The sequence below is a fragment of the Xenopus laevis genome, chromosome 2S (genome assembly GCF_017654675.1).
Source record: "Xenopus laevis strain J_2021 chromosome 2S, Xenopus_laevis_v10.1, whole genome shotgun sequence".
Lineage (NCBI taxonomy): Eukaryota > Metazoa > Chordata > Amphibia > Anura > Pipidae > Xenopus > Xenopus laevis.
The window spans coordinates 145,354,690-145,378,501 of NC_054374.1; the positions used below are offsets into that span (position 1 = coordinate 145,354,690).

The 23,812-nt window shown below is 40.3% G+C and overlaps 1 protein-coding gene across 5 annotated transcripts in view; it reads right to left on the reverse strand.

The window, feature by feature from the left end:
- The window catches only part of fry.S (FRY microtubule binding protein S homeolog), a 275,333-nt gene that overhangs the window by 138,750 nt on the left and 112,771 nt on the right, over positions 1-23,812 (reverse strand). The window contains exon 1 of one of the 5 annotated variants that reach the window (XM_041584505.1): positions 7,525-7,687. The exons of the other annotated variants lie outside the window; for them this stretch is intronic. Within the exon in view, the coding sequence (XP_041440439.1) occupies positions 7,525-7,585 (61 nt within the window). The 5' untranslated portion in view covers positions 7,586-7,687. Of the gene's footprint in view, positions 1-7,524; positions 7,688-23,812 lie in introns of those variants that run through there. 5 annotated transcript variants of the gene reach the window in all.

The window sequence follows — 23,812 nt, forward strand, 5'->3', positions numbered from 1 at the left end:
GTGATATCACTCCAATTTGCTGTACAGCAGTAAAGAGTGACTGAAGGTTATTAGACCATAAATCACATGACTGGGGGCAGCTGGGAAACTGACAATATGTTTAGCCCCCATGTCAGATCTCAAAATTAAATATAAAAAAAATCAGTTTGCTCTTTTGAGAAATGGATTTCAGTGCAGAATTCTGCTAGAGCAGCACTATTAACTGATGTGTTTTGAAAAAATAAAACATGTTTTTCCATGACAGTATCCCTTTACGAATTGGAAAAATACATTGAGAACTGAAACCACAGCAGTGATGAAAATATTCCCATTAAGGCATGTTTCTGTGTTATTTTCACTTATTTGTATTATAAAGCAACATAAAAGGTAACAAATGCCTACAGGGCATGTTTTCCTACCTGATTCAAAACCCCAAAGACTATATATTTATAGCATATCATCCAGTTATTTTACCTAGTAAATTATAGAAAGTGGGTATAGGAAGCTGCATTCCCAGATCATTTTTTATCTGCTAATTGCTTTATACTGTATAGTGAATAAAGTACCCCCTTTGGTAAAATATAAGGATATTAGAAGTTACCTTGGAGTTTCATGACCATATAAAAACACAAGGCAAGTGTTTTTGTACACGTCATGGAACTCCAAGGTAACTTCTAATATCCTCATATTTTGCAACATGGGGTACTTTATTTATTATAATACACAAGTTTTAGCGAGTGATGTGACAAAAATGACATCACTAGTCACCGTTTATAACTGATGACATCAGTACCCACTGTCTATAAGCATATAATTTACAAGATATTCAGGCTTTTGTGTATTATATACACATAAGTGGGAGCTGCCATGTTGAAGGACACAGCTAATGGCGTGTGTTATTATTGCATTATTGTTAGAAAATTATTAAGGGGAACAATACAAACAATGTGCTCAGAGTGCAGCAGAAGCTTGAAGCAAACAGATATGTTGGAAACTGCAGCACAGGCTTGGGATCCATGCTGGGTGTACAGGAGCTCCCCATCTTAGATTGTGTTTAGGAGTGTCAGTGACACTGCACATGCTCAGTGTGTGCTAAACAGCTGCGGAGAAGTGAAGCTTAGGGATCTTCATAAATCATCAAGCAGAAAATTAGTTTTGACTGTCACATAAGATGGTGCTCAGGGCTCATTATTACATTATGATGTCAATTGTACTGGTTACTGATATAAACGGAGAATCTGAATGATCAGCCTTGATTCATCACATTTATATTCTATATACACCGTATATTGAGTCTGTCCTCAAAGTAGAGCTAAACTTAAAGTCACTGGTGGGTGCCAAATGTAAGGCACATCCCAATGTTTATAATTGCTTACCTGAGAAACTGGACCCCTCCCCCCCAGGACTACCAGCCTGGGATAAGGGATAAGGTATATGATTTATAATCACTGGGGGTTCCTAATAGATGGGGAGCTACTTTTTAAGAGACACAGATATTCATTTATCAAGGGCAGAACCCCAAAACATAATCTGTAGCATTTTTGCCCTACTTCTTTGTTAAAGGGGTTGTTCACCATCCAAACACTTTTTTTCAGCTGAGTTGTTTTCAGATTGTTCACAATAAACAAAGACTTTTTTTCAATTGCTTTTCATCTTTTAGTTTTTACCATTTTCCCAAAATTGAAGTTTAAAGTTGAATATCCCTGTCTCTAGTGTCTCAGCTTGGCAGCTCAGTGATCCAGGAGCAGATTCTGAACTGTTACAATATTCTATATTTAGTTGATACATTTAGTTGATACATTTCTCAGTAACATTTGTGCAATATTATTGTATCAATTCTAACATCTGTCTTTAATGAAACTCAGGGATTCTGCTCAGCAGGGACAAAGATAACAAATGTATCAACTAAATGTATCAATTTAGAACAGGTAAAGAGACCCCTACCCCTTCCCATTGGCTAGAATCTAAGGGGCAAATTCACTAAAGGACAAAGCGCCTAACGGTAGCGTTAATTCACTAGCGTAGCGCTTTTTCGTTAACGGACGATTCCGTAATGGACACTGGCGTAAATTCGTTACTGTTACTACGCACCCTTATGCCTGGCGAATTTGCGCAACGGACCTAACTACATCAATTCACTGACGCCCACATTTTTCTGAACGCTACCTTTTACGCCAGACTTCCTTCACCACCTCAGACCAGGCCAAGTGCAATAGAATAGATAGGGATTGCTTCAAAAAAAGTTCCAGAAAACGCTGGCGTTTTTTCTTTTTTTATGGGTGATAGGCTGAAAAAGATCGAACAATTTTTTGGGGCTACCCTCCTTCCCCCCTACATTTCCTAACTCATGGCAACTTAACTATACAGTGGGCACATGTGTAGGGCAAAATAAAAATTTTATTTCTTTTTTGAAGGTTTCCCAGGCTTGTGTAGTGATGCTACATATACCTCCATTGTAACTTCAGTTTGGCGCCGTATGCAAATTAAGCATCGCTAGCGTAACTTCGCTTTACTTGGCGAATTAACGCTAGTGCAACTTCGCAACCTTACGCTTCCCCTAACCACAACTTCGGATTTTAGTGAATTTGCGTAGCGCTGGCGAAAATACGCCTGGCGAAGTGCGGCGTGCAACTACGAATCTTAGTGAATTTGCCCCTAAGGGTCTGGCCACACGGGGAGATTAGTTGCCAGATGACAAATCTCTTCTTCATGGCGACTTATCTCCCCGATCTGCCTTCCCCCGGCTAAAATGTAAATCGCCTGGGGGTAGGCACACAGAATGCTTTGTTTTCCGAAGTCGCCCGTAATTGCCTCACGAGGAAACTTCGGCCAACTTCTGATAATGAAGTGCCTGCACCCAGGCAATTTACATTTTATCCAGCGGAAGGCAGGGGAACGTAGATTCGGGAGATTAGTCGCCGCGAAGAAGAGGAGATTTGTCGCCTGGTGACTAATCTCCCCGAATCTGCCCCTAAATCGCCGACGGGATAGAATTTGGAATGCTTCATTTTCCGAAGTCGACTGAAATTTTATCGGGAGGTAACTTTGGGAGACTTCGGAAAACTAAGTGATACGAGTGCCATCCTGCCGGCAGGAAGGCAGTTCAGAGAGATTTGTCACCCAAAGAAGAGGCGATTTGTCGCCGGGTGCCTACATCTCCCCGAATCTCCACGTCTGTCTCTGCCCTTAAAGTGGCAGTACACTAGTAATAGGATTCAAAAAAATAAAGGGTTTCACAGACAAATAGAAACCAATAAGCGTTAATTCTTTAAAGGTCACATTACAGTTCTTTGAATTAAAGAATAAATAAGAAAATCTATACTGTATATAAACCAGGGTCTCGAAAATGCTGGCCCAAATGTGGGTTAAAATAAGCAGATGTCAACTTGGTTGTTACGGGTATTGGGACAAGGGCAGAATTCTTATTATTATATAAACCCTGATAGAAAGAACAAGGTTATAAGTACTAGGGCAGGGGACATAACTGGACTCAGGCTACAGAATAAGATCATTCACCACAGACCCCTCCTCTACAGTGTGAAAAGGAAAATGCAAAAATCACATGAATATGTTAAAGAAAATGGGTGGATAGGGGGATATGGGTGGAATAAGGAATTTCTAGTAGGGAGGAATGGAAATAGAGGCAGAGCCTTGTTGTTAGGCATTTACTGCAAGTCCCAATGCAGTTATGACACTGCAGTATAGTAAAGTCATGAATTATTCATATTTACACGATTAAGCCACAACACATAGATCAGCATTCAATAGCCAGACGGAACTTAAAGATGAGGTTAGAAACCAGGTCACAATAGTTTGATGAACATGTCATATAAAAGCAATAAATAATAGAAAGGCTGCTTTATTTGCATTAAATAGATGTAAAAATGACATTTAAAGCATTCACAGGTTTGCTTTACACAAATATCATTTAAACACAACAGCTTTATTCAAATAAACTGTCATTCTCTGTCGCTCATAAGCGGCTAATTAATCAAATGAGATAGGGGTTTGCTCACCTCAGAACCAGCTAAACTGTAGGCAGTGCTAGCAAGCAGGATCCATCTAGTTGCCATAACAAATAGAGCATGGAAAATTCCTGGCTATAAACAAAACACATGGAAGATAGGCCCAAATCTGTCACAAGAACCACTTTATATCCTTCCTTAGAGGTGAAGGTCACTTACCCCATGCCTGAAACACAGATGAAAATACCTTTGTTGGATTGTGAGGGGTTTATTCTACACAGTTGCCTGACTACAGTGCTGCCCCATCTCATCCCTTCAGCAAAATACACACCACTGAAGGGGCATTTACTGTAAATCAGCAAGAGCAAGTGTGGCTGCACTAACATGATTCATTAGATTCTCTCCTTGCAGATAGTTGCACTAAGCACCATTGTCTGACCTTTTCTGCTGAATCATGTGCAAATACACCCTGACACTGGGGCACCCTGGAACTACAACCACAATGAATGTTTCAGTAACTCTGGGGTTTGCGCAGCATCTACTCTCAGTACACACCAAGAAAAATCATAGGCTAATGCCAGGAGTGACATAATCCCGATTTTAGCTGCAACTGCTTTAGGATATAAAAAGAGCACAAGCAATTGTACAGGCACAATTATACTGGAATTTGGGAGAAAAAACATTGTAGGTTTAATAACATTGTGATTTGTGTCCCAAACTTTGCACATTGTATTGCATTCAGTGCAGGGCCAAGCCGACCGTGCACCCTAGGCAACCCAGCCAGCCAGCCCACCCCCCCCTGCACACGTCTGGTCGTAAGCGTGCCCAAACACAACCTGCACACACGCATGTGCAGTATCAGAGGGAAAGTCAAGGGAATGAGGGGAGACAGTCTAATGGGAGGGGAGACTGACAGAGAGGAGGAGAGAGCCACAGAGGGGAGGGAGGGGAGAGAGGCTGATGGGAGGGGAGGGAGAGCAGCTGATGGGAGGAGAGAGCAGCTGATGGGAGAGGAGGGAGGGGGAGAACGGCTAATGGGAGGGGAGGGAGAGAAGAGAGGCAGATGGAAGGGGAGGGAGATTGGCTCATGGGAGGGAGGGGAGAACGAGTGATGGGAGGGGAGGTAGAGGAGAGCGGCTGTTGGGAGGGGTGGGAGAGAGGCTCATGGGATGGAGGGGAGAGCAGCTGATGGGTGGGGAGGGAGAAGAGAGCAGGGAGGGGAGAGCAGCTGATGGGTGGGGAGGGAGGGGAGAGCAGCTGATGGGTGGGGAGGGAGGGGAGAGCAGCTGATGGGTGGGGAGGGAGGCGAGAGCAGCTGATGGTTGTGAAGGGAGAGGAGAGCAGCTGATGGGAGTGGAGGGAGAGGAGAGCGGCTGATGGGAGGGGAGTGGAGAGCGGATGATGGGAGGGGAGAGAGGCTGATGGTAGGGGAGTGCGGCTGATGAGAGGGGAGCGCGGCTGATGGGAGAGGAGACTGACAGAGAGGAGGAGAGATGCACAGAGGGGAGTGAGGAGATTGTGATACAGGGCATTGAACATGGACTAGAGATAGGCAGAAGATGCTTTTCCAGGCATGTGCCTGGCACCCAACTTTGTGCTCTGGACAGGTGCCTATTCTGCCTACCCCTAGTCCCAGCCCTGATTGCATTAACTCCAACAATATGATCATATATAATTCAGTAGGGAGCTCAAGAGCAGTGTAACTAGCATTGGCTGGGCTCAAGGGCAAGATTTGCACCTAGGCCACCCACCAAACCCTTCCCCTTTGGAACTGAAAAAAATTCCCCTGCCCTGCTGCCCATGATATGTCTTATCGCTGCTCCAGCTCACCCCAAAGTGGTACTGCAATCACACCCCCTTGACCCCCAGAAGTTATGCCACTGCTCAAAAGGTAATTCCTTTAAGCAGCATGACTGCTTTGCTACTTTACACATCACAAAAGTGTCAGGGTGATGATATAACATAGCTTCCCCAAAATATGCAATGGATTTCCCCAAAAAACGGCCAGATCTTGATCAGGCAGTTTTCATTTTCCCAACCGATCGAGAACCACAACAGCTAGGGCATATCAATTGGATTGACCCGATACTGCCTGCCTTTGGTGGGCATTTTGGGAAAAAAGATCTGCTACTTTGGTGATCTTGTAATGTATACACACCTTAATTTGGACAGCCTGGGGTGTCAAATAGGCATTTTGGAGGTGTAACTGGGTGTCCGGGTATATTAGTGGTGCCCAATTTAATTAACTTCATTGCAAGATAACATTATAAGTATACAGACATTATACATGATTCACACCAGTCCCTGCCCCAGCGGAGCTTACAATCTAAGGTCCCTATTGCATTCACACACACAAAGGTGAATGTTAACAAGATCCAATAAGTCACATATTAACACAGAGACACAGGGAGAACATCCCTAAACCTAATAACCTGTCACAGGCTTCTACAAGTTAGGCCTACAAAATAAATAACATTATAAAAATAATCACTGCAGTATGTTGGAGATGTCAATGACAAAACATTGTCTGTTGTTCTCTATGATCCGCTTGCACTGTTACCAACCCATATTTAAGAGAGGAAATATCAGGTTCTCTTGTGGACCCTAGAAGGCCCAGTCCGACACTGGCTGCTAATTACACGTAGGAGTAGTTGTATGTACTACTCCTCCTTTAGAGATCTTAAAACATGATTAAAACTAAATATAAATGAGCACAAGTTTTTTCTACATTGAATTGCAGAGCAACATCTATCATGCAAAGAGAAGTACATTACAGGATCTATTATCCAGAAACCCATTATCCAGAAAGCTCCAAATTACAGAAAGGCCCTCTCCAACAGACTTCATTTTAATCAAAGAATTGCGTTTTTTACTAAATGATTTCCTTTTTCTCTGTAATAATAAAAACAGTACCTTGTACTTGATCCTAAAATATATTTAATCCACACCGGAGGTAATAAAAATCCTATTGGATTTAGCTCTTGTTTAAAGGACATGTCAACCCGAAAAATTATTTTCTTGTGTAATAAAAAAAGTCACAACTATAAGCAACTTTCCAATATGAATTTATTAAAACTTGTTAGTGCTATACAAGTTATTTGTAGATATAATTGCTATTGAAAGCAGCATTTGCTTAACTCCTGGTAACAATGTTGCAAAAGCCAATCTCGTCCAGTAAGACAGGCTTGATAATTGGTTGGCTTGTGTTATATTGTTTCAATAGCCAGAGTCACCAAGAATAGAGAATAGAAAGGGACAGACAAATACTGATTTCAATAGCAATACATATACATATAACTTAAAAAACACAGACAATTTGTTATAAATGAATATTGCAAAGTTGTTGAGAATTATGTTTTCTTTTATTAGGCAAAAAAGAATTTTTTGGGTTGACATGTCCTTTAAATGATTTTTTTTAGTATGGAAATCTAAATTACAGAAAGACCCTTTATCTGAAAAGCCCCCAGGTCCTATGCATTCTGGATAAACCCATAACCGAACAAGCACAGTACAATGCAGTTAAACAAAACATTCATATCTAACCAGACATCAGAGTCGGCCAATATATTCTGTCACCTACCAAGTGCCCTTATGAAGCTGCCAACACTCGATCGCCCCCAGCAAGCAGCAGTGGTCTCCATAAGGCTGAGTTTGAAAACAGAATCCTAAGCTTCTCTATATCCTTTCCCAAAACCAGCCACGGGCCACATAATCCACGGGGCTCTCAGCCTTATGGCTTCATTTATCAACACCTACTGAGGCAGATCTCTACAGCGCCTGTGTGTTAATGTACCAAGCACACCCACTGTTTTGCAGCAGAGGTATGAAAGGGGTCATTTTTAGCCTGCCTGTGTAATCACAACTACAACTTGCACACAGTCTATATTTATCCGCGGGTACGTGCACTGCTGACAGATATCAGCCCAAGAGAACGGCACAATATGAAGCAAGCACACATTCCAATACACACAGGCTTTTTATCTGCTTCTAATAAGCGGCTTGGAAGCGAGCAGAACGGTGAGATAAGGCAAATAAGGAACGCTCAAGATATTAGAACCTAAGACAGGAACAAATTAGCGAGGAGATTGAGGCGCTGGATGTTCTCTGATGCCCGAGGGGTTAGAGGAACGGTAACACCAAAAAAATGAAAGCATTTCAAGGTACTTAACATGTAATATACTGTTAGCATGCACTGGTAAATGCTGTGTATTTGCTACAGATGCGCTACTATAGTTGATATACTGTAAATAAGCTGCTGTGTAGTCATGGGGGCAGCCATTCAAGCTAGAAAAAAGTAGAAAAGGCACAGGTTAGGCCAGAGACAGACGAGAAGATTCTTCGGGCGACATATCTCCCGGAACTGCCTCCCCGCAGGCTAGAATATAAATTGCCGGTGGGCTTGGAACACTTCGTTTTCTGAAGTCGCCCGAAGTTACATAGTTACATAGTTAAATTGGGTTGAAAAAAGACAAAGTCCATCAAGTTCAACCCCTCCAAATGAAAACCCAGCATCCATACACACACCCCTCCCTACTTTTAATTAAAATTCTATATACCCATACCTATATTAACTATAGAGTTTAGTATCACAATAGCCTTTAATATTATGTCTGTCCAAAAAATCATCCAAGCCATTCTTATAGTCATTAACTGAATCAGCATCACAACATCACCCGGCAGTGCATTCCACAACCTCACTGTCCTGACTGTGAAGAACCCCCTACGTTGCTTCAAATGAAAGTTCTTTTCTTCTAGTCTAAAGGGGAGGCCTCTGGTACGGTGATCCACTTTATGGGTAAAAAGGTCCCCTGCCATTTGTCTATAATGTCCTCTAATGTACTTGTAAAGTGTAATCATGTCCCCTCGCAAGCGCCTTTTTTCCAGAGAAAACAACCCCAACCTTGACAGTCTACCCTCATAATTTAAGTCTTCCGTCCCTCTAACCAATTTAGTTGCACGTCTCTGCACTCTCTCCAGCTCATTTATATCCCTCTTAAGGACTGGAGTCCAAAACTGAACTGCATACTCCAGATGAGGCCTCACCAGGGACCTATAAAGAGGCAGAATTATGTTTTCATCCCTTGAGTTAATGCCCTTTTTTATGCAAGACAGAACTTTATTTGCTTTAGTAGTCACAGAATGACACTGCCCAGAATTAGACAGCTTGTTATCTACAAATACCCCTAGATCCTTTTCATTTAAGGAAACTCCCAACACATTGCCATTTAGTGTATAACTTGCATTTATATTATTTTTGCCAAAGTGCATAACCTTGCATTTATCAACATTGAACCTCATTTTCCAGTTTGCTGCCCAGTTTTCCAGTTTAGATAGATCACTTTGCAAAGTGGCAGCATCCTGCATGGAACCTATAGTTCTGCACAATTTAGTATCATCTGCAAAAATAGAAACAGTACTTTCAATGCCCACCTCCAGGTCATTAATAAACAAGTTGAAAAGCAAGGGACCTAGTACAAAGTTGAGGCAACTTGGAAAAACGAAACGCTCCGAGTGCCATCCCGTCGGCGATTTAGATTCTAGCCTGCGAGGAGGCAGTTTGGGGATATTAATCGGCCAAAGAAGAGCTGATTTCTCGCCAGGCGACTAAGTCTCCCATAATCTTCTCGTCTGTCTCTGCCCTTACATAGCACATAACAGATATGCCCTGTCCAATACAATGGTTTTTTATCTGTTATGTAACCTGTGCCTTTTCTCCTTTTTTCCAGCTTGAATGGCTGCCCCCATGGCTACACAGTAGCTTGTTTAAATAAACTACAGGAGTCTTTCTGAAGCAAACACACTGCTTTACCAGTGCAGAGCAACACTTCATTATATTTTAATTACTTTGATATACTTTCAGTTTTTGCTGTTACTGTTTCTTTAAGGAAACAAGGCAGAGGCTGTGGGAAAAAAGGCCAATTAATCCAGCCAACAGAATGTAGTGTTTACTGATTATCTTTCACAGGTATGTGGCTGCACGGCTGGACCCTACCAGGAATATAAAGTGTCTCACAAGATGATTTTTATTTTTGATCCTGTGCCATTCAATTCTAGCTTATGGGAAAATCACTTGCTTATTTTGCTCAAGGTATCATTATAAGCTGGATCTCTGAAGGGCATATAAATAGGGATAGTGCCTACTGTCCTCTGCAAGCAACTTTAAGCTACTGTATATGAAAAATGTAGTGCAATATTTTCTAAGCAGGGCTATTAAAAATTTATTTTTTATCAATGTGTTGTTTTTCCTGCAGTTTGCAATGTACAGTAGGCTATTTTGATTTTGTTAGGGCCCCAGTGTCAGGCCGCTGATGCCAGGGGCCCACCAGATTACCATAGACCCTTATAGAAATAGGGAATGACCATGAAATAGGCCAAATAGTTAGAAGCAAGAGGGCCCTCGGTCATCTGGGAGTTCTCCTGGTATCCTGGTGGTTCGGTCCAACACTGTAAGTCCAAATGTACCCAAAAAAGATGGATTTGCAAAGCAAAGGGTCTGATTTGAAAGATAATTGAAAAATGGGGGTCACTGACCCCTACAGAAAAAAAACATTACTCTGTAAAGCTTTAAAATTTTATTGTTATTAGTACTTTTTATTACTTATCATTCTATAGAGTCCCTCTGTCATTCATATTCCAGTCTCTCATTTTAACCGCTGCCTGGTTGCTAGGGTATACTGGATCCTACCAACCAGATAACTGCTGAAATTCCAAACGGCAGAGTTGCTGAACAAAAAGGTTAATTTAAAAACAAAAAAAAAAAGATGACCAATTGCCTTGATGAAAGAATAATGTAAGAATCAGCAGATATAGATCCCTTTTAGTATTACTGCCCCATATAAGGTAAGTGCAGCTGAAGAAACTACAATGCTGTCCAGGCTGTAGTGTAGGCTTTATCTGTTGCTCACTTTAAATTCAGCGCGTCTACTATATCTTCCATCTAAATACATGGTAACCGGAGACACGTTCCCCATATTAGATTGTATGTTGAATGTAAATACCAATTTATTGTACGCTGCAGAATATGTCAGTGCTCTTTAATAAATATCATTATTTTATTATATTTTCTTTACTTTAAGACATTTTCATTTTTTGGTGTTACTGTTCCTTTAAAGCTGTTTTGTACTACGATTTCCAGCTAGCTGCTAGGGGTGCTGGGAGATGTAGTTCAATGTCAGCTGGTGGGCAGAAATTAGACACTGCTGTAAAGGATGGGTAGAAGCCTAGAAACCACTGCTATGAAATACTGAAAGCAAATGTCCACTCACCTAACAGAAAGCAAAAAGTCGCTGGGAAAACAGAGGCCTCTGGATACCTGGCCTCATATAATTTATGCTAATCTTCTGAAAACCACATTTACAGACAGATTATCTCCATGTCTACCGAACCAAGCTGAACAAAGAACATCCTATAGAATTTGTATCAGGGAAATATCCTGTTTATAATTACTATGCATGTTGCCTTTATTTGGGAGCTGCCAAACCACTTGCCTTGGCTAAAGCTTTCTATGTATATAGTGCATTCTATTTATGATGCCAATATGCTGGCTCCAAGTAATATGCATAAATTAATTCAATAATGTTAATTTGCTCCAATTTAAACACGGGCCACAGGACAGATGGAACTGCCAGGACATACCAGATCCAGTTTAGCAAGCCGAGAGGTTAGGGCTTGAAAACTGCAGGAATCTTCATTAGAAAAAGGTGGTGGAGCAATGGGGCAAGATATTAAAGATTAATATTGAACTTTATATATAATCGAACAACAATGTCCGCACTCTCAGGTCTTAATAAGTGAAAACGTTATTTATTAAAAAGGACTGACGTTTCGGCTAGCACTTTAGCCTTGTTAAAGGCTCTAACGTTGGATACACAAGTATGAATAAAGAATAATGATTCACAGTGTGGTCCTTTGGAAAAAATATAATAAATATATATATATTGTATTTTTTTGTGTGTAGTACAGGGGTAGTAACAATGAAGCTCTAGTATAAGGCAGAATCTGCAAGGATACCTTTATTGAATCTAGGGTTCTGCAAAAAAAGAAAGCTCCGTTAGAGAAAATAAAAGCACAGTTGAAAAAAGAATGTACTCTCATGCTCGGAATGGGATTCTATAGATATTTGTAGCAGAAGAACAGTCTCATGGGAATAATGCAGCTTGCAGCATGGCCACTCCTGTTCATAGACAAGTCTCAATAGAGGACAGAGGAAATTCTCTGCATACAGTATGTGGCAAAATCTGCATTCCCTGCTTTGAAACACAAGTTTTCTCGTATCTATTCTATTACCAGGGTGGCACAGCTTCCACATTGAGTGACTTGAGATTGACAGCTTCAGCACAGACTGCATTTTTAAGGGTATCAAGTCCCTAAAATAGAAATACTTCAATTATTTAAATGCTCAACCACAAAACATTTCCCCAGTGCATATACTGTAAGACGAGTACATCTGAATAACAAATGCATTGTTCTCTTTAAAGGACATTTATAGAAGCTGATCTGCAATGAGCACTCCTGATTGGATCAGGACCAATGGATCATGTGCCTACATCAGCGGGTTCAACTCACTTTTATATTGTTTTCCCCTACTGCAAATTAGTAATAAGCGAGAGTTTGTGTCCTTACAATGTCCCAAATAGAAGATTACAGGTCATTCTCTGCTTTTATATGTTTATGTTTTCAGTGAACGGATACCAACAATGATTTGACAAGGATAGACATTTATGGAACTTTTTTTTTCTACTTTTTCAGGCTATGTGTGAGTGATATGGTAAAAGTACATTTCCCCCTGCCCAAATGAATGTATTTTAAATTGATACTTTTCAGATGTAGCAGATATTACATTCATGCTGTAACAATTATAAAGTTGCATATGTGTCTTTTGTTTGGAAAGAGAAAAGTGGAGAAGGAATAAGGTGGGAAAGGATAGAAGGATAGGGCCTCTCTGGAGTTGTGGGGGGGTCTCATTTTCTTTGGGATGAAGGTATGTAGAGGTTAATTAAAGTCATGGTCTAGAAACATAAAATAGTAAACAGTGAAATGACTGGTGATGCCTTTCCACCAGTGTCTTAACTGGATTGCACTGATCCCCATCCTCCCACCCACTTCCTGTCCTGCCCATGTCCCGCCTCTGCCCTGCCCATGTCCCGCCTCCACCCCGCCCATTCCTGACCCCGACTCAACCTACTCTGCCCAACTTGCGCCCCCCTTTCTCGTCGCAGGTAAGAGAGCAGCTGGGGAGGAGGGCCTTTTTATTAGCTATAGAGGAAGCAGAGCCCACAGTCTGGGCTCCCATTTCCCAGCCCCCCTGCAACTGCGGGGTCCGCTTCATTTATGGTTAAACATTGCTTTCAACCTCTAATCCCCCCACCCCAGAATTGAGTGATTCTCATCTTTACATTGGACCTCCAGCCCCAAACAGCCCCACGCCAGCCCAATAAGCAGTGACTATTGCATATTACAGCAGCCCCTCTGGCATTTGCCAGAATCTACATGTGAAGATTGATCTGGGAATTTATAGTATGAAAGGAGGGTTATATTTATAAGCATTTAATAGTGATGCAATGAATCCATCATTTTTGGATTTAGCCAAATAACAAACAATACAAAAAAATGTGACAATAACCAAACCAAATTGATCTCAATTTGTACAATGCCATTTTTTAAAAATGAAAAAAGTATTCAACTGAACTGAATGCAGAGTCTAAGGGGCAAATTCACTAAGCCGCGAAACGCCGACCGCTAGCGTTAATTCGCTAGCGTTTGGCATTTTCGCTACTGTGCAAATTCACTAATGAACGCTGGCGTAGTTTCGCTAGTGTTACTTCGCAACCTTACGCCAGGCGAATTTTCGCTAGCGACAAAACTACGCAAATTCACTAACTTGCGCAGTGTACTGAACGCTACCTTTTACGCTAGACTTCCTTCGCCACCTCAGACCTGGTGAAGCGCAATAGAGTAGATAGGGATTGTTTAAAAAAAAGTCAATTTTTTTTCCAAGTCCCAAAAAAACGCTGGCGTGTTTTCTACATGATGGCTGATAGGCTGAAAAAGATCGAAAATTTTTTGGGGCTCCCCTTCCTCCCCCCTACATTTCCTGACTCATGGCAACTTACCTAGACAGTGGGCACATGTGTAGGGCAAAATAAAATTTTTATTTGCTGATTTGAAGGTTTTCTAGGAATTTGTAGTGCAGATACGTGTTCCTCCATTGAAATTTGAATTTCGCGCCGTATGCAAATTAGCCTTCGCTAGCGTAACTTCGCTTTATATAGCGAATCAACGCTAGCGCAACTTCGCAACCTTACGCTACCCCTGTGCGCAACTTCGGATTTTAGTGAATTTGCGGAGCCCTGGCAAAACTACGCCTGGCGAAGTGCGGGGAAGTGCGGCGAAGTGTGGCGAAGTTGCGCCTGGCGCAACTTCGCATCTTAGTGAATTTGCCCCTAAGGATTCAGTCTAATCCAACTTCTGCAAAAAAGGTGACTGTGCATCCCTAGTAATTAGGTCTATCCTGACCAGCAACAAATTCATCTTTTTATTTAAGCAAGGGTCAGACTTTAGGATGGAACTGCTTTCTGGCAGGCTGTTGTTTCTTGAACTGAACTGAAAGGATAAGTAAACCTTTGAAATAAGTGAATGTAAAATTGATGAGGGGGCTATTCTAAGAACTTTTGCAATTGACATTCATTATTTATTTTCTTTTTCCCCCCAAGATATTAAGGGAAATATAATCTGTTAATATGAACGAATTTTATTACAACAGTGCCACCTGCTGGTCAGTTTCCCACGAGTCTGACCACCAAGTAGTCAAGGAAGTTGTCAGGAGAAAGAAAGAGGCTGCTCTGGTGTTCTTATGCTTAGGAAAGATGTGTGAAAGGTTTCTAATTATTTTCCTAAGCAGAAGAACATCAGAGCAGCCTCTTTCTTTCTCGTGAAAAAATTCATTCATATTAAAATCACATTTATCCCTTAAAATCTTGGAATAAGAAATAAATAAATAATGAATGTACATTAAAAAAAAAAAAAAAGTGCTTACAATGCCCCCCTCATCAATTTTACATTCACTTATTTTAAAGGTTTACTTATCCTTGAAGGTGTTGCAGTGGTACATGGATTTTAATATTGAGTGTTCTTCTTATATCTACCGGGTAGCTGTTATATTGTTTTAGGGAACTGCTATCTGGTTACCTTCCCATTGTTCTGTTGTTAGGCTGCTAGGGGTGAAAGGGAGGGGTGATATCACTCAAATTTGCAGTACAGCAGTAAAGAGTGACTGAAGTTTATGAGAGCACAAGTCACATGACTGGGGGCTCCTGGGAAACTGACAATATGTCTAGCCCCATGTCAGATTTCAAAATTAAATATAAAAAAAATCAGTTAGATCTTTTGAAAAATGGATTTCAGTGCAGAATTCTGCTGGAGCAGCACTAATAACTGATGTGTTTGGAAAAAACATGTTTTCCCATGACAGTATCCCTTTAATCTCTTCCGGCAATAGAATTCTTATGAATCAGATGCAATTTGAGAGTAGGACTGGCCAGATATGGGGTGACTTTGAAATAGTTGACCAGCTTAAATATATTGCAATATATGGACAAACAATCCCTGTTTTGTTTAAAGGGTAAGGCATTTTTCAGTAGCTGTGATCAAAAAATGTCTTATGTCTTAAATATATTAATAATGGGTTGAGTGCAGAGGACTCTTGTATTTGTCTATCTGTATCTTGTGGTCACAGCCTTATGGCACAACTGTCCCTTGTTTGTTATAGTATCCCTTTAATGTCAAATTAGATTCAAAAACCATCCCCACATACAAGTCGGTGTACTCTTAATTTGAGAGGGGGGCACGGTTCAATTCAGGGGAGGGGGAGAAAATCTTTTAGCTTTGCTCGGGATATAAAAATGAAATCAAACCAGCTGAATGTTATAATACTCTTCATGCCTAATTTGCTTCCATAAGGCTCCAATAAATCAGCAGGGCTGCCCTTTTGTGCTTCTTTTTTACCAACTGGGACTCATTTTTCTAACCTGCAGCCTATATTAGCGTTCCTATTTGTTGAACATAACTGTATTTTAAAAACAATTGTATTATAGACCAGAATAAGGTTGTTTGACAGGATATTTCTATAGAGAATAAATGCATTTTTACATTGTGATTATCTTTCACAGCAGGCAGCCAGCTTGAGTATTTCACTGGAGATTCGGCTCTGTGGCTCCAGCTGTCCCAATGGATTTCATTGCAAGGAATCTGGCTGGCATGGAACAAAGCTGGCAAGTTCAGATGTGCCCAACTGGCACCTGTGCTGCCTTGCAGATGTGCAGGAGCCATTTCAGATTTTCATATCATCACTGTAAACATAACCTGGGGTCCCCTCCTGGACCTGTATTCAGTGTTGTGCTTTACTGATATATAATACACAAAAAACATTATTATCTTGTAAATTATATCCTTATAAACGGTGACTAGTGATGTCATCAGTTATAAACGGTGAGTAGTAAAGTCATTTTTGTCACGTGACTCACTAAAACTTGTATATTATAATAAATATAGTACCCCTCGTTAGAAAATATGAGGATATTAGAAGTAACCTCGGAGTTCCATGACCTGTTTAGGCCTTCGGCCTCGTGTTATTATATGGTCATGAACTCCTCGGTATCCTTATATTTTACAATAGGAATAATACTTTATTCACTATATAATATACAAAAGTCATGAATATCCTTATAAATGGCTCTTAGTGATGTCATCAGTTATAAACGGAGCTTAGTGATGTCATTTTTGTCACATGACTCCTAAAACTATTAGAAGTAACCTCATATTTTTATATGGTCATGAAACTCCTCTGTAACTTATAATATCCTTATATTTTATTCACTATATAATACACAAAAGCCATGAATATCCTGTAAATGATGTCATTTTTGTCACATAGCTCACTAAAACATGAGTATTATAATAAATAAAGTACCCCTTGCTAGAAAATATGAGGATATTAGAGTAATCTCTGAGTTCCATAACTTGTATAAAAGGACTCGGCCTTCATCTCATGCTTTTATATGGTCATGGAACTCCTCTGTGACTCATAATATCCTTATATTTTTCAATAGGGGTTACTTTATTCACTATGTAATTAGTAGAATTGTGTTTTCATGGGATCCGATAAACTCCAACATTCCTCCAGGGTCTAAACTGGGATCTGAGTCGCCTGCACTAGGTAACAAGGGAAATGCAGCCTGGGAAATGAAAGCATTGATATCATTGCATGAGCTCTTTATTGTAAACAGGCCAAAGTACTTCCTAATATTTTCCTTTACACTGGGGCTCCAGCCTCTTTAAAATGTCTGGAGCCCCCATTGTCTCTCCCAGGCTGCAATAAAACCAGAAACACCATTAGTTTAATGTGGTTGTCAAAACAACTCATATTGGAAAAGGGGTATACGGTTGTACCACTTAGAAATGGCATAATCCTTGTTTTTAAAGGAGCTATTAAACAACACTGTTTACATATGATTAGCTTCATCTGACTTTGCGCACCAGCCATGCAGTACAGTACAGTATGACTGCCCCAAATGCTGCTGAGTAACAGGCACAATGAGTATTAGAGGTGTTCCATGCTGCAAACAAAACAGGTGCTGAGGAGCTGGAGTATTGCTTTACAGGTATGGGACCTGTTATTCAAAATGCTGGGGTTTTCCGTATAAGAGGCACTTCTGTCATTTTTTCTCCATACCTTAAAGGACAAGGAAACCCCTCCACTACAAAACATAAAAAGATTGTTTAGCTGAGCACATCCCCCTTGTAAATCGCTAGATTTTTTTTCTACATCAGGAAAACAATTCTGCTCATGTGCAATGTTCCCCACTCGCATCATCATTGGATCGCAGAATGATTACAGCGCATGCACTGGATTCCAACTGAAGCTAATGTGCAAGCTCAACAGTCTAAAGCTGGCCGTAGATGTTGAGATTTTTAAAAGATCAGATCCTGATCGTGAGACCACGATCTTCTCAGAACGATCATACGAGCGTACGAATTTACCATCAACTAAAAAGACCAATTTGCCAGGAAAACAAAGAGGAGCTGCCTGCTTGGCCCTGCAAACATAGATACATTGCACTGGGACCGACAAAGATTTTTTGACCTGGCCGATCAATTTCCTGACAGATATCGGCCGAAAAATAGTAAGATGTACGATCGTTCGAATCCCACTAACCGTACGATAATTACAAAGGTTTGGTCGGGCTTCCCTAAAATCGGTCATTCGGCAAGAAGAATCGTCGCGTCTATGGGGAGCTTTAGTCTCTGCGAAGTGTTTGTGTGGCTGTGATGTACACCAATCACTTGGATTTGTATAGCTTCTGGCCAAGAAAGCATTGAAACTAGGGATGCACCGAATCCAGGATTCGGTTCGGGATTTGGCCAGGATGCGCCCTTTTTCAGCAGGATTCAGATTCTGCTGAATCCTTCTGCCCGGCTGAACAGAATCTGAATCCTAATTTGCATATGCAAATTAGGGCTCGGATTTGGTTCGGTATTCAGCCGAATCTTTCGCAAAGGATTCGGGGGTTCTGCCGAATCCAAAATAGTGGATTTGGTGCATCCCAATTGAAACAAGACATTGAAACAAACATAGTTACATTGTTAAATCAGGTTGAAAAAAAGACAAAGTCCATTAAGTTCAACCCCTGCAAATGAAAACCCAGCATCCATACGCACAACCCTCCATACTCTCACATAAATTCTATATACCCATAACTATACTAACTATAGAGTTTAGTATCACAATAACCTTTGATATTATGTCTGTCCAAGAAACATGGAACTTTCAAGAATGTAAATATATTTTGTAGTTGCCATTTATTAGAAAGGGTGTCTCCATACCTTTTGCTACAGTATATAGCGTATGAATACTTGGAATTAAGATCCAAAAAGGAAAAACTTCCCAGACATGTCCAGCAGAACACCAGCTATGTTACCATGATATCCCAAATCAGCAACATTACATTTATAGGAATACATTATTATATTAATATTATATTAATAGGAATATTATTTATTTTTATTCAAGTATTTCTAAGAGGGCCAAACAGTGGTGTAACTAGATGATACTTGACTCCCAACATATCCAGAGATTGCCCTGTATTACCAATAAATGTTGAAATTGCTGATTATTTGGGCCTCATGGGGCCCCCTATATCTCCTGGGCTCCCCTGCAGCCGCAGGGTCTGCTTCCTCTATTAGAATGAATTGAGGTAATGTGGCATTAAGGAGAAGTCTCTGGAACACTATTATTGTCTATAATTGTCAATAGAAATATGTGGTTTATCTTATCCAATGTACCTGCAACTTATTGTATGTAGGGAAAACTATTCGCCCACTAACTAAAAGAATTGGAGAACATATGAGTAACATAAGGAGAAAGAAAACTGGGGAAAAGGGGAATCTGCTTATTTTTATGAACACTGTATATCTGTCCATGGGGGGAACTTAAAAGATTTTAAAGGAGAAGGAAAGGTTAAAACTAAGTAAGCCTTATCAGAAATATCCATCTAAATATACCAGTAAACCCCCAATGTAGTGCTGCTCGGAGTCCCCTGTCAAAAGAAACACTGCATTTCTTTCCTTCTATTGTGTACACATGGGCTTCTGTATGAGACTTCCTGCCTTCAGCTTAAACCTCATTGCCCTGGGCAAGAGCATGCTCAGTTTGCTCCTCTTCCCCATGCCCCTCCCTTCTCTACTGTAATCTGAGCCCAGAGGAGGGAGAGACTCAAGCAGGAAGTGATGTCACACCAAGTTAATACTGCAGCTCCTATCCTAAACAAACAGAGAGTTTCTAGAGCTTTTTACTCAGGTATGGTAAAACATTCTACAGAATAAATGTAGCATTCTAGCTTGCACTATTGCAGCTAATCTATTGGCAATAAAATGCCTCCTTAGCTTTCCTTCTCCTTTAAATGTATGGCTATAGATGGGGTTCCCATTTTGAAGAGAGGAGGAGATAGAGTATTAAGATGTAAAGAGCAAAAATGGATTTTTAATTTAAGTACCCTTCACCCAAAGGGACTAAATAGTAGGTTTGAGTTGGCACCTTTTCTATAATGCAAATACATTTTTAAAACTGTTTCTGCTACGCTATAATAAATTTAAGATGGGGGTATACTTTAGAGCCAAGAGTAGGGTATATAAAGTGAGGTAAGATACCACTTCCTGTTTGTAACTGCTTGATAAAGCCTTGTCTAGGCGAAACAAATCGCAGTATCTATCTAGGTGGTGTGTCACTCCTAAGGTTGAAATTAAATTTTGGCGAATTTACCCCAAAATCGTGAAATCGTGAAAACCGACAAGATACCGGGACTCCGTGAATCGTGAAATTGTGAAAATTGGTAAATTGCTGAGATTCAGTGTGAGCAAATTCAGAGTTTTGCGCTCCGCAGTGGAACGCCCATGCTGAGGCGCCATCTTGGATTTTCGGAAAGAGTTACTTGTAAAGAGGAGACGTCACGAAATGGCTATTGGATCTGGCGCTAAGTGATCTGTCACCAAGTGACTGTGCCCAACTGTACCCTTGAGGAAGGACCGAAACGCAGGATCTGGTGAGATCAGTCCATTATTGGGGGGCACTTGTAGCTGGAAAGAGAGGGGTGTGGGGGACAACCCAATTTACCCCTTCTGTAACCTTCTCTACATATATCGCCACATAATAAGCCTGACAACCCATTTGGGAAAGTTACCTCTTACTTGATTATCAAATTGGAGAACTATAACTCACACTGTAATACTCCCAAGTTGGAGAACTGTAACTCACACCAATTTTGCTCTACATAATCGTTATTGCAAGACTGGGGGATTCATTCAACACAACTTAGGAGATTTGGAAAATTCCTATTACTGTTATTTTAAGAGACCACCTACATTTTTTTAATGTGTTTATATTGTTATATGTTTGGTTCCCGGGCTGGCCAGGTTTTAAATGAAATTTTTTTTAAAGCAAAATAAAATTCTTATACATTCAGATTAATTTGGTCTCCAAATACACCTTTAATTATTTTACTTCTGCTTCCTCTATAGTTATACCACTGGGGCCAAAGGAAAATATAAGGGCAGATTTATCGAGGGTCGGATTGAAAATTCGAATTCGATATTCGAGTTTTTTTTTTTTTTTTGTTATGGTCAAAACTGTCAAATTCAACTAGGGAGTTATTCAAATTCGATTCGAGTTTCTCAACAAAATGTGAATTTTATTTCGGAGATTTAACATGCTCTGGCCCTTTAAGAACTATAATGTGACTATTCGCCACCTAAAAATTGCCGAATTGCTGTTTAAGTCAATGGGAGACATCCAGGGTAGTGTCGGGCGGGTTCAGGTCGACCTCGCACTGCTCCTCGCGGGTGGCGGGTTGAGCTCTTCTCCTGCTCCCCCCCCGGTTTTATAGTCTCGCTTCTGTTCGCCCCGCCCCTTTTGTGATGTCATTGTGACGTCATCGGCGAGGCAGGTCGGTATGGGTCTATAAAAGGACCCCTGAAGCGTGAGTGTGGGCAGGCGCGGGCTATAGCAGGGCAGGTTAGGGTTGGGTGCGGGTCAGGAAAACCCTGACTCGCACATCACTAGTCCAGGGATAATTTTTGAGTTGTTTGCAGCCTTGTAGTTTTTAAAATTTGAGTTGAATTCGATTCGAGTTTTCCGGGTCGATCCTATTAACCAGAGTTTAAAAAAATGTGTTTTTTATAATAAATTTCGAATTTAAATGGTTGAATTTTATGGGAGTTTTAAAAAAAACTCACATGTATTTGAAATTCGGCCCTTGATAAATATGCCTCATAAAGTACAAAGGAACAATAAAGTACCAATTTGCTGTTGGTCAAGTTTCAAATTACAGAAAAAATTAAGAATATTAATTAATTAATATTAATTAAGAAAAATGAAGAATAGGATGCATTGGCACTATGTCAGCCCTCATGGTTAAAGCATTATATTAATTAATAAAGAAGAAAATGCTTGTTTAAAATAGTAATTAGTGTCTGAAACTAAATGGTTATAGCTTTTTAGTAACCAGCAAAGTTTTCAGAAGCAAGTGGTAGATGGACAGAGGGACTCGGTTGCCCAAATGCAAACACTAAAGGCTTTTATCCGAATGTAAGGCCTTACACATAGCTAATATTTAGATAATGTAGTTCCTAGATTGCACTCAGTTGAGTTTACATTTCACTGTGTGGAAAAACATTGGCTTCTTTCCTCGCTTATAAACCCTCTCTTTAATTTGCAGCTATGACATCATTTATGGAACATTTCCTCTTACTTCTAGTAATCCCCATTCAGTCCCTCCTATCCCATGAATAAACACTGAGCTGCTTTTCACTTCAGCCTTAAGCTGCCACTATAGCTTTGATTTGTTTTAAAGGGGAAGTTCACTTTCCAAACACTTTTCCCAGTCCAACTGTTTTCAAACAACACATGAGAATTTGGAGCAAATCCAAACATGAACATTTAAACAATGATGAGATTCTGTATGTAAATGGCAATGGTTGTCACTGCAGCCAAGGTAATCAATTCTCTAGAATTTGCTGTTTAATAAGATGGAGAACTAACCAAATCTATATCAGGGTCTTATACACCCAAGACCTAGGGTTGCACATTTTCTAAACTAAAACTGCACTATTCTTACTGTGTTTCCCTTAGGGATGCACCGAAACCACTATTTTGGATTTGGCCAAACCCTTGAATCCTTCGCGAAAGTTTCGGCCAAATTCCGAATTTGCATATGTAAATTAGGGGTGGGAAGGCGAAAACATTTCTTACTTCCTTGTCTTGTGACAAAAAGTTACGGATTTCCCTCCCCATATACATATACAAATTAGGATTCGGTTCGGCAGGACAGAAGGATTCACGTGAATCCGAATCCTGCTGATAAAGGCCAAATCCTGGCCGAATCCCGAACCGAATATTGGATTCGGTGCATCCCTTAGAACTTTGAAAAACATGGTTTGTACCAGGCAGACCCAAAGATGAAAAAGCACTACATTTGAGGGGAGGGGGTTGTACTGGGCCTTTAGCCAAGATGCTCCAAGCAAAAATGGCACACAGTGTATAATTTTCTAAAGGTAGACATTTTTTTAAAAATCAGAATGGAAAATTTATCTTTTTGCCCAAAAGTATGCAATTACAAATTTGTTCCAAACCTTGCAGTTATCACAAACGTCCCAATAAATCACATTAAACAACACTAAGAATCATGCCAGCTCAGTGCAACATACACAGCCACGGCCAAATTTGAGGAAAATGCTATAAATAAGCCCATGCATGGCCCTTGAGCCAGAAACCATAATAATCATGGAACGCCATGGAAATGCAGCTTCCCCATTTCTGGCCTTGATGCACATCTCCAGGACATAAATTGTTCACTAAGGGGCAGATTTATTAAGGGTCGAATCTTCGATTTTTTTTAATGGTCAAAACTCTTACATTCGAATTGTGAATTATCCAAACTCGAGTTTCAATTCGAAATTCAAATTTCGAGATTTATCACACTCTGGCCCTTTAAGAACTCTCATTCAACTATCCGCCACCTAAAACCTGCCGAGTTCATGTATAAGTCAATGGGAGAGGTTGAGTGACAATTATGTTGTTAGTAGCCTTCCTCACATTCGAGTTTTTTTCAGAGAAAAAACTCGAATCGAGTTTTTTCCAATTCTATGAGAGTTTTCAGGTCGGGAATACTCGTCCGAGTTTTATATATTCCATTTTTTTCATAAGTAAACCCCCTTTTGAATTTCGAGTAAAATCGTATTTAATAGAGTTTAAAAAAAACTCACATGAATTCGAAAGTCGAACTTTAATAAATATGCCTCTTAGAGGATCCTCAATTCAG